Source organism: Populus alba, chromosome 13 (genome assembly GCF_005239225.2).
Source record: "Populus alba chromosome 13, ASM523922v2, whole genome shotgun sequence".
Taxonomy (NCBI): domain Eukaryota; kingdom Viridiplantae; phylum Streptophyta; class Magnoliopsida; order Malpighiales; family Salicaceae; genus Populus; species Populus alba.
Window position 1 is genome coordinate 14968662 of NC_133296.1, and position 13249 is coordinate 14981910.

At 31.7% G+C, this 13249-nt stretch overlaps 2 protein-coding genes across 8 annotated transcripts; both read left to right on the forward strand.

The window, feature by feature from the left end:
* The first annotated feature begins 3920 nt into the window (after window positions 1-3920).
* LOC118040153 (uncharacterized) lies at window positions 3921-4500 on the forward strand. Its single transcript, XM_035047022.2, has 2 exons — window positions 3921-4094; window positions 4201-4500. The coding sequence occupies exons 1-2, from the start codon at window positions 3986-3988 to the stop codon at window positions 4476-4478; spliced, it is 387 nt and encodes a 128-aa protein (XP_034902913.1). The 5' UTR covers window positions 3921-3985; the 3' UTR covers window positions 4479-4500.
* A 3219-nt stretch (window positions 4501-7719) lies between these two features.
* LOC118040169 (uncharacterized) lies at window positions 7720-12897 on the forward strand. 7 transcript variants are annotated; one of them, XM_035047043.2, is made up of 10 exons: window positions 8162-8481; window positions 9119-9221; window positions 10136-10239; window positions 10608-10676; window positions 10859-10974; window positions 11140-11194; window positions 11352-11472; window positions 12013-12060; window positions 12189-12280; window positions 12477-12897. In XM_035047043.2, exons 1-10 carry the CDS (start codon window positions 8428-8430, stop codon window positions 12576-12578), a joined length of 864 nt encoding a protein of 287 aa, XP_034902934.1. In that variant the 5' UTR covers window positions 8162-8427; the 3' UTR covers window positions 12579-12897. The 7 variants fall into 7 exon arrangements, with proteins under 7 accessions (XP_073260020.1, XP_073260019.1, XP_073260018.1 ...); XM_035047042.2 differs by having other exon boundaries at window positions 8173-8481; window positions 12186-12280; XM_073403919.1 differs by lacking the exons at window positions 8162-8481; window positions 12189-12280 and adding an exon at window positions 7720-8006.
* The last annotated feature ends 352 nt before the right edge of the window (window positions 12898-13249 follow it).

Sequence of the window (13249 nt, forward strand, 5' to 3'; positions counted from 1 at the left end):
GTATAGGGCCACGTGCACAGCCAGAGAAGTGCAGTCTCCCTCACCCTTTTGTGCATGCATTGTACATGCTAGACTACCTTATTCTAAATCTTAACCACACTCCCTTATATTTCTTTTAGCATCCATTTTGGTCCCTTAAGCCCTAACTATTCTAAATCAACATAATCTAAACATATTTTGACAAATCAGGCACCAAACCTTTTCCCCAACATTGTGTGACCCCTATAACTAGGTAACCAAAATAAACCAATTAGGCAATCCCAAATGATAATAACAAAAAAACATGGCAGGATCAAATAAAAAAAATGAAAACTAGAAAAAAAAAAAAAAGAGACAGATATTTGCCTTAGCTGTCCAGCCCAATCCCTTATGGGACAAGATTAAAGGGGCTTGATATTTATCAAAGTTTTAAATTCAGTCTCGAAAACTTTAATTATCATATATCAATAAAATTGAATTTTATTTTGCAAAGTTAAGCAACGATATATTTTATTGACATCTCGAGATCCCCATTCATATACATACCAAACAACATGTAAAGCCCAAACTTATATTGTTGCAATGCCCAAAGGTCAAATTAATTAAAAAAAAAAAGGAAATCGAATGACCCAAATATAAAATAATGAAGAAGTCCCCAAGGGGTGTAGCGTGGTGGCAAAGGGCTTGAGATCTGCACAGCAGGTCTTGAGTTCGAGTCAGGGCGTGCATTTCTTGTAAGAGCCTGGGACAACCGGGGTTTTACTTACTTATCTGGGCCCACAAAGTGCGCTTTCCGGAAAATAGGGTTTCCTCGAATTCAAAAAAAAAAAATAAAAAAAATAATGAAGAATAAAACAGAAAAGTAAATCCAATGCAAATTACTCACTATTGTACATTACTAGACAATGTACAATAATTTCTTTGGAGAATTAGGTTTTGCTTTCAATAATACAATTGCTATCCTAATTTTTAGCATTGACATGGATATAACAGACAATATTATGTATGTATTTATAGTTGTTAAATTTAACCTAGGAAGTTAACTTTAAAAACTCACTATCAAGAAGCTGAAAATACTAATTTCACTCTATAAATCCACAATAAAATATGATTACGTGGACAATGAAAGGCTGAGCTATCTTTTATTATTATTATTATTATTATTATTATTATTATTTGTAATTGTTACTGTAATACAGGTGATGATGATCTCTTATGAATAGGAGAAACGATAATGCATGATAAAGAGCACTAAAGTTCATTTTTCGCCAAAAAGAGAGGACACTGATTACCTTCTACTACATTATTTTTGGCCTCCCTCTCCAGTCTTACAACTTAATTATTTGTGTAGCTGGGGATCACCTCATTGAGTAGCTTGCTGCAGAATGGGGGAAATGATTGAGTTTTAATGGTACCATATACTGTAACCAATCATGTTCAAACCAAATTAATTGAGCAAAATCTGGCCATCAATTACAAACCTGTGATAATTAACTATTGATCTTTTTAAATTATTAATAGAAAATATATAGGGTGTGGGTTTTTCATTGTAGTACTAGACATAGATTATTATGGATTGCTATAATCAAATTATCTTTTCTACTTTTTGTTTAAAAATTGGAAGTTTTGGTAAATTTGAGGGCAATTTCATCTTTTCAATGATTTATTAATCATTAAAGGATTATTAGAGGTATATTGATCTTTTCAAAAAAAAATTAAAATAGTGAGATTATTTATTTACTTCTGAGATAAGAAGATATAAGTGTTGACCAATGTTTTTTTTTTTTTTAATTTTTTTTGTTTATTAGAATACAATAAAAAAATGAATTTTCCCTTAAAAGGACAAAAACTAAGCCATGCATCTTGGGATATTTTTGTCCTTTTACATACTTTTTTTTATATATAATTTACAGGGTCATAAGGGGAATTTTGTTATTTTTACATTGAATAATTAAATTTTTATTTGAAAATGCTACTGGTGCGTGATCATTTCATGTCAACGAGTGGGTGACATCTATACCATTTGAATGGCTTGTGAGAATTCACCTGGTGGCCAAACTTACTTTTTCGTTGTGTCTTTGGAAGCGCCACCACGTCCTCTTTCTCATGGTGTGGTGTGTGTGATAATGGATGATGAATGATTTATAGTTAGTGATCGTTTCTAGTTTTCCCCTCTCTTTTTTCTCTATTACTTGAAAAAGTACGTGATTGTCCTTTTTGTTTTTGTTTTTCCAATTTAATTCCTTGTTCTTTTAATTTCTTATTTTCATTCTTATTCATTTTATAAAAGTTTTGTTTGTTCTTAATTTAGTCATTCAATTATAATTTTTCATTTATTATCCTTTTCATTTTAGTCCTTATTCTTTTGATTTATATCTTTTTTTTTCTCTTAATCCTTTTGTTAAAGTTTTATTGATTTTCAGTTTTATCATTCAATCAAAGTTTATGTTGTTTTTATTTTTTTTCAATTTTGACCCTCATTTTTTTTTTTCTGTTTTTCCTTTTCTTAAAGTTATTTTTATTTTCAATTAAACCCTTCAATTGAATGTTTTTTTTCCTCTAATTTATATTTTATTTCAATTTTCACCTTCATTATTTTAAATATAGTTTTTTGTTTTAGATTCTTTTGTGCAATTTTTTTATTCTAGTTTTATCATTTGTCTTTTGATTTGTTGGAAATGGGGTTATGTGGTTTTTTTATTTGTAGTGCTTTTAATCTAATAAGCACGGTCATGATTTTAAAAGTTAATGCATTTTAACATTCTTTGTTTAGCTCATTTCTGTTATGATTTATCTTTATATATATATATATATGTATGTATTAAAAAATTGATTCTATGATTATCTTTAATTTTTTTTCTATTAGTTTATTATAGTCTCATGATGTAAGTTATGAGCTATGCAAATCTTTTTTGAATAGAGATTTTTTTTTTAAATCTTTGTTTGTATTTTATATCTGAAGATATTATTTTGTTTCATCTATAATTTTTTATTGTTTTATACATATAAAATCTATATTTATTTTTAAATAATATTTGTATTATGTTTGGCCTTGTGTAATTCTTTTTATTTTATTAAATAAGTTTCATGTGTGTTTTTATTCCTATTATCTCTTATTGATTTTAATAAATAAATTCTGTAAACCTAACTGAGTAGATGTCTGATTTTACAAGTTTAAATATCTTGATGTACATTTATTTTTTATTTTTTTTTTTTTTGGTTATCATTAATTAATGATTTTTTTTTCATTTATTTATATAGATAGTTATCGATTCATTTAATTATATACACGCATAAACTTTTCTATTTAAATTTTGAATTTCTTTGTGTAAAAAAACACATCAAAATAGCTTGCATACTTGGTATTTTTTTTTTTTTAAATTACGACTCCAACACAACACAACATGGGTAAAATACTTAACATGTAGGCTACTGGATAGGAGATACTCCAATGTGGATAGGGTAAGATTTGAACAGAACTAGGTATCTTATTTTCCAGGAATTAAATAGCTTCAAGGTGGTCCGAACTTAAGCATATACTATATCTACTATAGAAGCAGAAGGCATTAATGGCAATCACATTAAATCTACAGTGTCTAATTTATTAGCTCCTACAGGGCCTTTAAGCTTCAAAAATTCAATAAATTTGAAAATCCCTCCCAACATTTATATACTTAGTCAGAAAGTCACGTAAAGAAAGCACTTGAATTCAGTTAATTCTTTCATTCTATATATTTCACCTTTCTTCCATGGAACCACACCCATGTCAAGGCTTGAGTCCTGTGACTATCGTAAGCAAACCTGGCTTGTGCATCCCTTTTCATGTGACCCTCTCTTGTCACACTACTTGGGCACACACTCTTGCCTGTGATTTGCTTCAATTCTTTCTCCTCCTGCCCACCAGTTTATATATATATTACTGTACGTCTACACTTCCTCTCTCAAACCTTAATTTGTCTCAAATTTTCTTTCAACACATATAGACGCACTCCACTAATTAACACAAATGAGAAAAACCAAAGCCATGAAGGTTTTTGTTGCAGCATCAGTCATCATTGCTCTCTTTCTTCTTCCAATGGCCATATCAGCGAGGCATATAGGCAGGCCACGAACACGTATGAACCCTTCTCCTTTACTCCTTAACTCTACTTCAAATTCGTTTGCTAGGGTTTCTATTGCGACTAACTTTCTTTTCTTTTTTCTCCATTTAATGCTGAACAGACCATGGGCACCACCATTCGACACAGCCTCGAATTAAAGATGGGACAGTGGCAAAACCCAAGTTCTTATACGGGGAAAGGTGGCCGGCAAAGAGAAGGGGTGCTGATACTGTCCAAATTGCAGGATCAAGTTTGCCAGATTGTTCTCATGCATGTGGGTCATGCTCACCGTGTAGACTAGTAATGGTCAGTTTTGTTTGTGCTTCACTTGAAGAGGCTGAGACTTGTCCCATGGCTTATAAGTGCATGTGTAATAACAAGTCTTACCCTGTCCCATGATGGTCAAACCCCTTTTTTTCTTCTTCTTTTTTTTTTTTTTTTTTTTTTGAGAGAGAGAATGTTCATCCCCTTGACTCAACTCTCTACATGTTTAACTTAGCCTAACTAGTAGATTTAGAACTTTGTTTTTGTATCATTTTTTCTCCAATTTTGCCTTTCTATTGTAGACATGCCTTTCTTTTGTGTAATCAGAGAGTTAGTTTCCTTTATCATTATGAGACTTTTGGTGTTTTTTGTTGTTGTTGCTAGTTGCTTGGTCTAATTAATTTGCAGCCACGACTTTGCTATGATGTATGGAGTTACTTATGGGAAAATTATATAATAACTTTAGATTCAACTAAAACTATTTCTCCAAAAAGATAAAATATGTCCTTGGAAAATTTATGACATTCTGAAGAAATCTAAAATAAAAAATATTATAAAGATACAAATTACTATTTATTATAATAGTAAAATTATAAATTTGCTCTTAAAAAAAAAGACAATGCACTAAGATTTGAGTTAAGATTGTCTCTTCACCATGACACAACTATTTTTTTTTATAATTTTATGAGGTTAGATTGATAATTTTATTTTATTTTGTACAATAAAATTATTAATTTAATTCTAAAATAAAATAATTTGATACCTACTACTCACGGATATTTTTGTATTTTTAATTTTTTAAAATAGTGTAATTATATACTTTGATGCCCTTAAAGACAAAACCAATTGAAAACTCAAGGGTTTTTTTTTTTTTAATTTACATTGTTTTTATTGTAATTTCCAAGGGTGCTCAAAGGTATTTTTGTAAATTAAAGTTATTAAATATAATTTTAAAAAAACCTGTTAGCGCGGGGGCCATCTGACCACTAAACTTCTACTTCCAAGATGATATTTGAAAGGTCTTGGCCCCTCAAACCAGATAAGGAGGTGCGTGTGCCAAGATTCACGATGGTTTAGCGCTAACAACCATTTCTTCCCCACTTCTTCTCTCTACCCCACCTTAATTTTTGTGTCAGCCCTTTAAAAATTCAAGAACGACCCTTCAATTTGTTGGTTCTTTAGATTTTATCCATTTTCTTTTTATTATGATATTTTTTTTTATCTCAAATAATTTATTGAATTTGGTCTCAATTCTTTTGTTTACTATTTTTTTTTATGGTAACCATTTTTTCAATTGATTTTGTAGTATGATTTCATCCTCATTTGTTTTTTTTTTTTCCTATCAAATTTAATAAATCATAAATGATTTTATTTTACAATTTCACCCTCCTTTGCTTTTTTTTTTTCTTATCAAATTTAATCCATATTCTTTTTATTGCTAATTTCTTTTTGCTTTGAAAAGTTTTTAAAATTTATATTTTTATATTGGATCATAATAAACTTCTTGATTGGACCCGAATCTAAGGTTTCACGGGTTGCGAGTTTTTTAAATTTGACCAGGTTTAAGATATTTACCCAGGTTTACTCGGTTTTACAAATATTTTTTTAATTTCACCTCTAAGATTTTTTTTTCATTTTTAAAAATTAGGTCCCCATTCTTTTAATTGCTATTTATTTTATTTGGCATCATTTTTTTTAAAAAAATTGCATGTTCCTTGGGTTTTTTTTTTTTTCTATTAAATCTTATTCTCACTATTTTTTTATTGAAGTGGTCAAGAAATTAGGCTTTTTAATTGAATCCAAGTCAGATTTTACAAGTTGTGACTTTTAGAAATTAGAATAGGTTTAAAAGGTTTTTCGAGTTTGTGTGGTTTCTTTTTTCTTTTTTCTAAATTGATATTTTCTTATTTTTTATCCTCTTTCTTTTGGGTTTTGTTTTGTTAGTTTTTGCCTTTTGATTTTATTGGGTCAGCCTTCAACAATTTCTTTCTATCTCATCCAATTATTTTTTTAATCTATAAATAATCTATCAAATTATAAATGTTTTTTGATTTCACCCCTGATGATTCTTTAATTTCTAAAATTTGGTTCTCATTCTTTTAAGTGCAATTTATTTTATTTAGGATCATTTTTAATTATTATTTTTTCAAATTTCATCATCGTCGGGTTTTTTTCCTATCAAATTTTATCATCATTCTTGTTGTTGTTATTTTTTTCTTTTGCAAGTTTTTTTATTAATATTTTATACGATTTTATCTTTCAAAATTAAATATCTTGAGAGTTAAGTTTCTTGATCGAACACATGTCCAAGATTTCACAAGTTGCAGATTTTAGAGATTAGAGTAGATTTAGGAGGTTCTTCTGAACTTTTTTGGTTTCTTTTCCCCTTTTTTGAGTTTATTTTCTTATTTTTAATTTTTTTTGGGTTTTTTTTCTTCTTATTTTTTGGGTATGATTCTATTAGGTTAGCCATCTATAATTATTTTTTCAATTTCACCCCATATCATTTTTCAATTTATAAATAATTTATCAAATTACAAATATTTTCAATTTCATCTCCTATGATTTCTTAATCTTTCAAATTTGGCACCCATTCTTTTAATTGCCATTTATTTTGTTTGGGGTTATTTTGTTTTTTCAAATTTCATCATTTTTAGCTATTTTCTCTTAAATTTTATCCTTATTTTTTTTTCTTTTGCATATTTTTTTTATTAATATTCTTCAATAATTTCATCATTTAATATTAAATTGATTGACAATTAAGTTTTTTTTAATTAAAATCGGGTATATATGATTCAATAAGCTGCATGTTCTTAAGATTAGACAAGATTCATAAAGATTGCTTGAGTTTTTTTTTTTTTTAAGTTGATGTTTTTTTTCTTGAAGTTTTACCTTTTTACTTTTTGCGGTTTTCCTAATATTAGTTTATTATTGAGTTGTTTTATAATTCAAATAGGTTTATTTATGATTTATTTATTTATTTTATTCATTTATTTATTGTTGTTATTTTTTTATATTATTTAAATTGACACTTGGACCGATAATTCGAGATTTAGATTCTTTTTGGCGTAGCACTTTTTTTTTATATAAAAAAAGTTTTCTTGACCCACGATGAAACTCGAATAACATATCTAGTGGAATCGAATACATGTAAATTTGTATAATGAGAGACAACTGCATCGTAGAGGAAAGTTGTCTCTTTTTTCCCACCATAAACATAAATCAAACTTGTGTAGTGAGACATGATTAGACTTGTAATTAAGTTGTAATCAACTAAAGTTTAAGCCTAATGGAAACCTCGAGGAAAGTTGAAGTTCCAAACCCACGTCCAACCAAAAAGGAATAAAGCCAGACTGATAGGCCCGAGTCCTACGATGTAGCCAAGTTTGTAGGAAATTGGCTGGTTTACAAAGCCAAAGACAGACAATGCAGTGATGCACAGACAAAACAACCCTCAAATGACTCTTAACTTTCCTAAAAAACAATACTTTGTTTGAATCCAAAAATCCATCCAAAACAGAATGCCATTCTCTATCTTCTCTTTCTATCTCCTTCCCTTCATTGAAAAATCTAGTTTTTGTCTCCCCTTGACCTCCCTTCTGTGGACATTTTTACACCACCACCACCACCACCACAATGCCATCCTCTCAAACCCCATAAAAGGTTTGATCCTTTTTTATTGTCTTCATAGCTTTGTGTGCTTATTTGTTTTATTGGGGATATGCAAAATTTGTCTAGTTTGCTGTTTTTATTGCATATAAAGAGACATATGCCACCACTTTTTACAAAGTTTCAAACTTTTTTGTATTGCAAAAGTTGATGCATAAAGATCCCATTAATTGCGCTTGTTAAATCTCTGCCTCTCCAAAAAGTTAGCTTCTGAGCATCTCTGTGTTTATACCATCATTGCCTTCCTCGACTTAATGAGAGAAAATGATGCGTGGTTGAATATTATGAGGAGAGCATGGTTTGGTTGCAATCATGTCACTTTTTTTTTCAATGCCTTCTCTTTTTTTGTCTCTTGGCCTTTTGCTTTTGGTTAGAAAGAGTAAAGAACTAAAGCTTTAATTTTTATGGTCTCCTCATGAGATTGAGAAAGAGTAGACAATGCTTTCCCTCTTGTTCTTCTCGTCACAGAGTAAAAATCCTCACTTCTGTTTGATATTTTAGAGACTTTAGGAAATGCCCATCCGGTAAAGATTTGGTATTTTTTTTGGTGGGTATTTTGTAATGCCTGTTGCAGCTGATTGATGAACTAATTTGTCATTATTGGAGTGTCTTTTTTTTTTTTTTTTTCTGCCATAGATTACTTCCTTTGTATCCATTTCAGTTTCAAGACATTTTTTTAGTCTTTTTTAGAATTCTTAATTGATATCAAGAGTCTACTAATAATGCGCAATATGCCTTTCGTTTGCATCTATAGGTGAATTAACTATTTGTAATTAGACTCTGAGTTCCTGTGTTGACATCAAGATAGCATGTGTTCTCTCAAGAGTGTAGAATTTTGAATTTCAAAACCTTATTTTCATGAGTTGAAGCTCTCTTTTATGTTTGTGAGCTTATCTTCACTTCGTAGCCTGCTTGAGGAGTGTCTCTATGCTCTGCATTGAATACATTTGTTTGATAATACCCGTCTCTTGAATTTGTGAAGAAAACCAGACAGTTAAATCCTGAACATAGAGAGTTTGATCTTGTTATTGTTTTGGAAACTCACTGATGTGTATGATCCATCCCAAATATTTGATACTGAAACGCATTTTCAAAATGAAATGCAGGTTGACGAGGATGATGTTTATTGGAAACGAAAGAAGAGTGGTGAAGAGTTGGAATGGTCACATAATTCCACTCACGTTATTTCGCAGTTAACTCAATGTTTTGGTGAGTACAGTTTCTTTACTCTGTTCTGAATACTCACTGTTGTTGTTATATCTAAACAATTCGCTAGTTTTAGTTTGTGCTGTCATATGCCAGGTTAATTTCTATGTATGAACATTCACAGCATTATTATAGTGCTGTATTTCAATTCAATTAATTTGTTATTCTCTGGGCTGATAATGATTACCTTTACATAGCTTAACAACTAGGAAGGGCTCTTTTCTCCAAAATTACTGGCACTGCCTTGAATTCTCAATCTCACAGAGCACATTTGGCAATGTGGAGTTCAGCATGATGCAATATGCAAGAACAAAACCGCTACCACTCTCTTCTTCTGTCATATTACATTATGCTCCATAAATGTTTTATCAGACATCTTAGGTCTCTTAGCAAGCTGCTGAAAATATTTGACTACAATATAGTAGTTTGTAGGTTAGTAGATAAATAATATTTTAATGCCTAAACCGTTTTGGATTTAAAGAGTGTTCTGTTTTTTCATTGTCTAAGTTTCAGTTTTCTGGGAAAGGATAGGTGCCTTGTCTTGCTTTCTTTCATTCATGTCAGAATGCAATATCCATTTGCGTTTACCATGGCTAGCGGTTTTAGCATTCTTCATGATACAATCTCAACTTCATGATGTAAAAACATGTATTTTCTTTGCATTGAAGGTGCTTTGCAATTTGTTGTTGGAAGCATTATGTTTATCCGAATTACATTCCTTCTTTCATACTCATGCCCCCTATCTTAGAATCTAGGGACTAATACTACTGTAGCTTTATAACATGGATGTATGATGTGTTATATAAGTCAGTGACATATCTATAAGACTGCCCAACATTACCATATAATTCTTCCAGCTTGAAACATTTCATTGGATACTTTTTTGATTTTCGCTGATCAGTTCCTGATGGTTGTAGCTAATGCTATGGTTGGACCACGTTCATGGATAGCAGGGCTCTTTACTCGCTCACCATATAAACGTAACGACAAAGTTCTTGACTTCTGCTTGACTCCTCATTTGGTAAGTAGAAGTATTAAGTAAAGAAATGAGCCTTTTCTCTCTAATCCTGTATAGAAGGATGGACACACACTTGCACAACCCCCACCTATTTCTAAGTTCTGTGTGTGTCAGCATGTGAAGTCAAAATTGATCGTGGAATTTATGTAGTGGCACCAACTGTTGCAGTTAGCTGGTTCCTCAAAGTTACCAATAGTCCCAGCCATTGCCTTTTGCTCTAGGGCTTCAGTTCAGGGAATTTATGTTGCATTTTTCAGAATTTAAATTTGTAATTGTTGCAGGATGGTTATGCCATAATAATCTTAAATATGATTTTAATATGCCATGCTCATCTTCACTAAACTTGTAATTTATTCTTTAATTCTTACCAGGAACAAAGACTACAAAAGCTTCAAGAACGAATGAGAACACCTTTTGACGAGACACGCCCTGATCATCAAGTACTTTCTTGATATGATATGATTTCTGTCAAAACATTTTTCTTGAACTTTATCTTTGACTTTGGTTTTGTCATACATAAGCTATTGCTTGCTGATCATACACTATCATGTTTCATGCATGTCACCATTATTAATCTTTGATATTATAACTACCAGATCTCATTATCCTTTGTCATTGTCAGGAAGCTCTCAGATCATTGTGGAATGCAGCTTTTCCAGATATTCCTCTGAAAGGCTTGATCTCTGAGCAGTGGAAAGACATGGGGTGGCAAGGTGCTAACCCATCAACTGACTTCAGGTAAAGTTTTTTCAGTGGCTTCTTTTCATGTCCTTCGCTGATGAGGAATGAATTCTGTCATGTAGAAAGAACTGAATCAATATAGAGGTTTAATCCATAATTTCATTTAGAAATCCTCCTTAAACTATTGTTCATGCCTCTCATCTTTTCCAACTTTTTCCTTAGGGGCTGTGGTTTCATTTCTCTTGAGAACTTGCTGTTTTTTTCAAGGACTTATCCGGTATGACTTTTAAACTACTGCAAAAACTTTTGCAAGCATTGCTTTATTTATTCCTATCAGGGCCTGTTCATGCTTCTCTTCGTTCCAGTTTCCCTAAAGTACGAATTTGCACAGAGTGAGCTGTGATTTTTACTGATTATGAAAATACAAAATGAAGGCATCTTTTCATAGGTTATTGTTCAAGCAGGGGGGGCAGCGAGCTACTTGGGAATACCCATTTGCTGTTGCTGGCATTAATGTTTCTTTTATGTTGATCCAGATGTTGGATTTACGGTCAGGTATGCAGAAATGTTCAATTATCATTTGCAAATGTGATTCTTTTTCTTCAGTTTTAACCAAAAACAGAAAAAGTAAAAACTGCTGCATGGGGTTTTGACTATCAAGTGAAGGTGAAATATTTTATATTTACAAGTCATGCGAGATTTGACACATTTTTTACAGTTTTCGAGAAACTTTACTTTCCCCGAGCTTTGTTTCACTGTGGGATCTAGGAACACCTTTTCATTTCATTCTCTCCTAATCTCTTATTTCCCCCCCTTCATCAATGTCTTAACAAAATGAATGTTATCTGCTTGAGGACAACCGGGTCTTAGTTTTAAAATCAATGGGGTATCCAAAATTCTTTTCATCACAAGATTTTCCTTATTTCGAGCTTAGAATTTTAAAGACAATGATGATGGAAACAGCACCATATTTTAAGCTCATTGTCTCCTTTTGTGGGCATGAATAGTTCCATCTAGTTTAAATAAGCACATAGTTTTTTTGATGCAACGGTATCGTTTGTTTCCCACTTATCTCTCCCATCATCTCTTTTGCAGAAAAACCAAGATGTCTTCCAGGAGTCACTTTTGTTAAATTACTAGGAGGTATTGAGATTACAGCTCCAACTATATTATGCTCAAGTGCTCTTTGATATACGCAAATGAATTTGGTTTTTAAGCTTCTTCTTTGTCCAAGATATACACTTATAATAGCATGTTTATAATCACAGAAGATGAATCTGCCTTTGATGTACTATTCTGTATAGCTTTTGAAATGATGGATGCTCAGTGGCTTGCTATGCGTGCTTCTTACATGGAGTTCAATGTATACCCTCTATCTCAGCAAAGTACTAGATTCTTGAACTATGGTGTTTCTTTACCATGATTTGAAAGTAGCATTATTTTCAACACTAGTGAATCTATAAATTTTCCATTTGCCTACATGCATTTGGTCATTTGCATGCCTTTGATGTAGAGGCGCTCCATTGACTTCTGCATGATATGTTTTTTCATTCCTGCAGGAGGTTTTACAAGTAACAAGGACACAATTGGAGAGGGAACTATCTTTGGAAGATGTTCATCGAATAAAAGATTTACCAGCATACAACCTTTTGTATCAATAGCAATTTATAGTGAGGTCCTCTTAAAATGCCCCAAAGTACTTGCTAGGTCCAGTAGAACATTTCGGAGAACCCAAAGGTTTAGATATAAATTCATGTGTCGAACTGCTGAACTGTAGAAACCATTTTTGAAGATGTTATAGCTATGCCTACAATGAGCTTCTCACAAGTTAATGGTGCTGAGGCCGAGTCTGAGTCTGATAGTGAACCCTGTAATCATCTGATGAACTGCTGTTCGCTGCTAAAATTAACTAGTGTCAACCTAGGTGGACTGCTTCTAATTCCTAACATGGTTCTTTTATGTTTATTAATATTTATGGCCTCCAGCATTCGACTGATGACAAGCAATGTTGTATCCAGGACTGAGGGGGTTTTCCCTGTGTCCAACAGTATTCCTGTTTCCCATGGTTTCCACGTTTGAGTCAGAGAGGAAAGAGGTTTGAGAGGATTAGGATGGCACATTATGTAGACGATGGAGACATGCATGCAGTCACCTGCATACGCAAACTTGATTTGAAGAATGTATGAACTTATTGTAATTTGCAACTTTTTAAAATCAAACTCCCATGATGTGCTGTTTTTCTGGTGGCTGCTCAATTCTGAAACCTTTGCTGGCATAAGAAATATTTTACTCCTTGTAACTTTACATGGCATGAAATTTGAATCTTAATAAC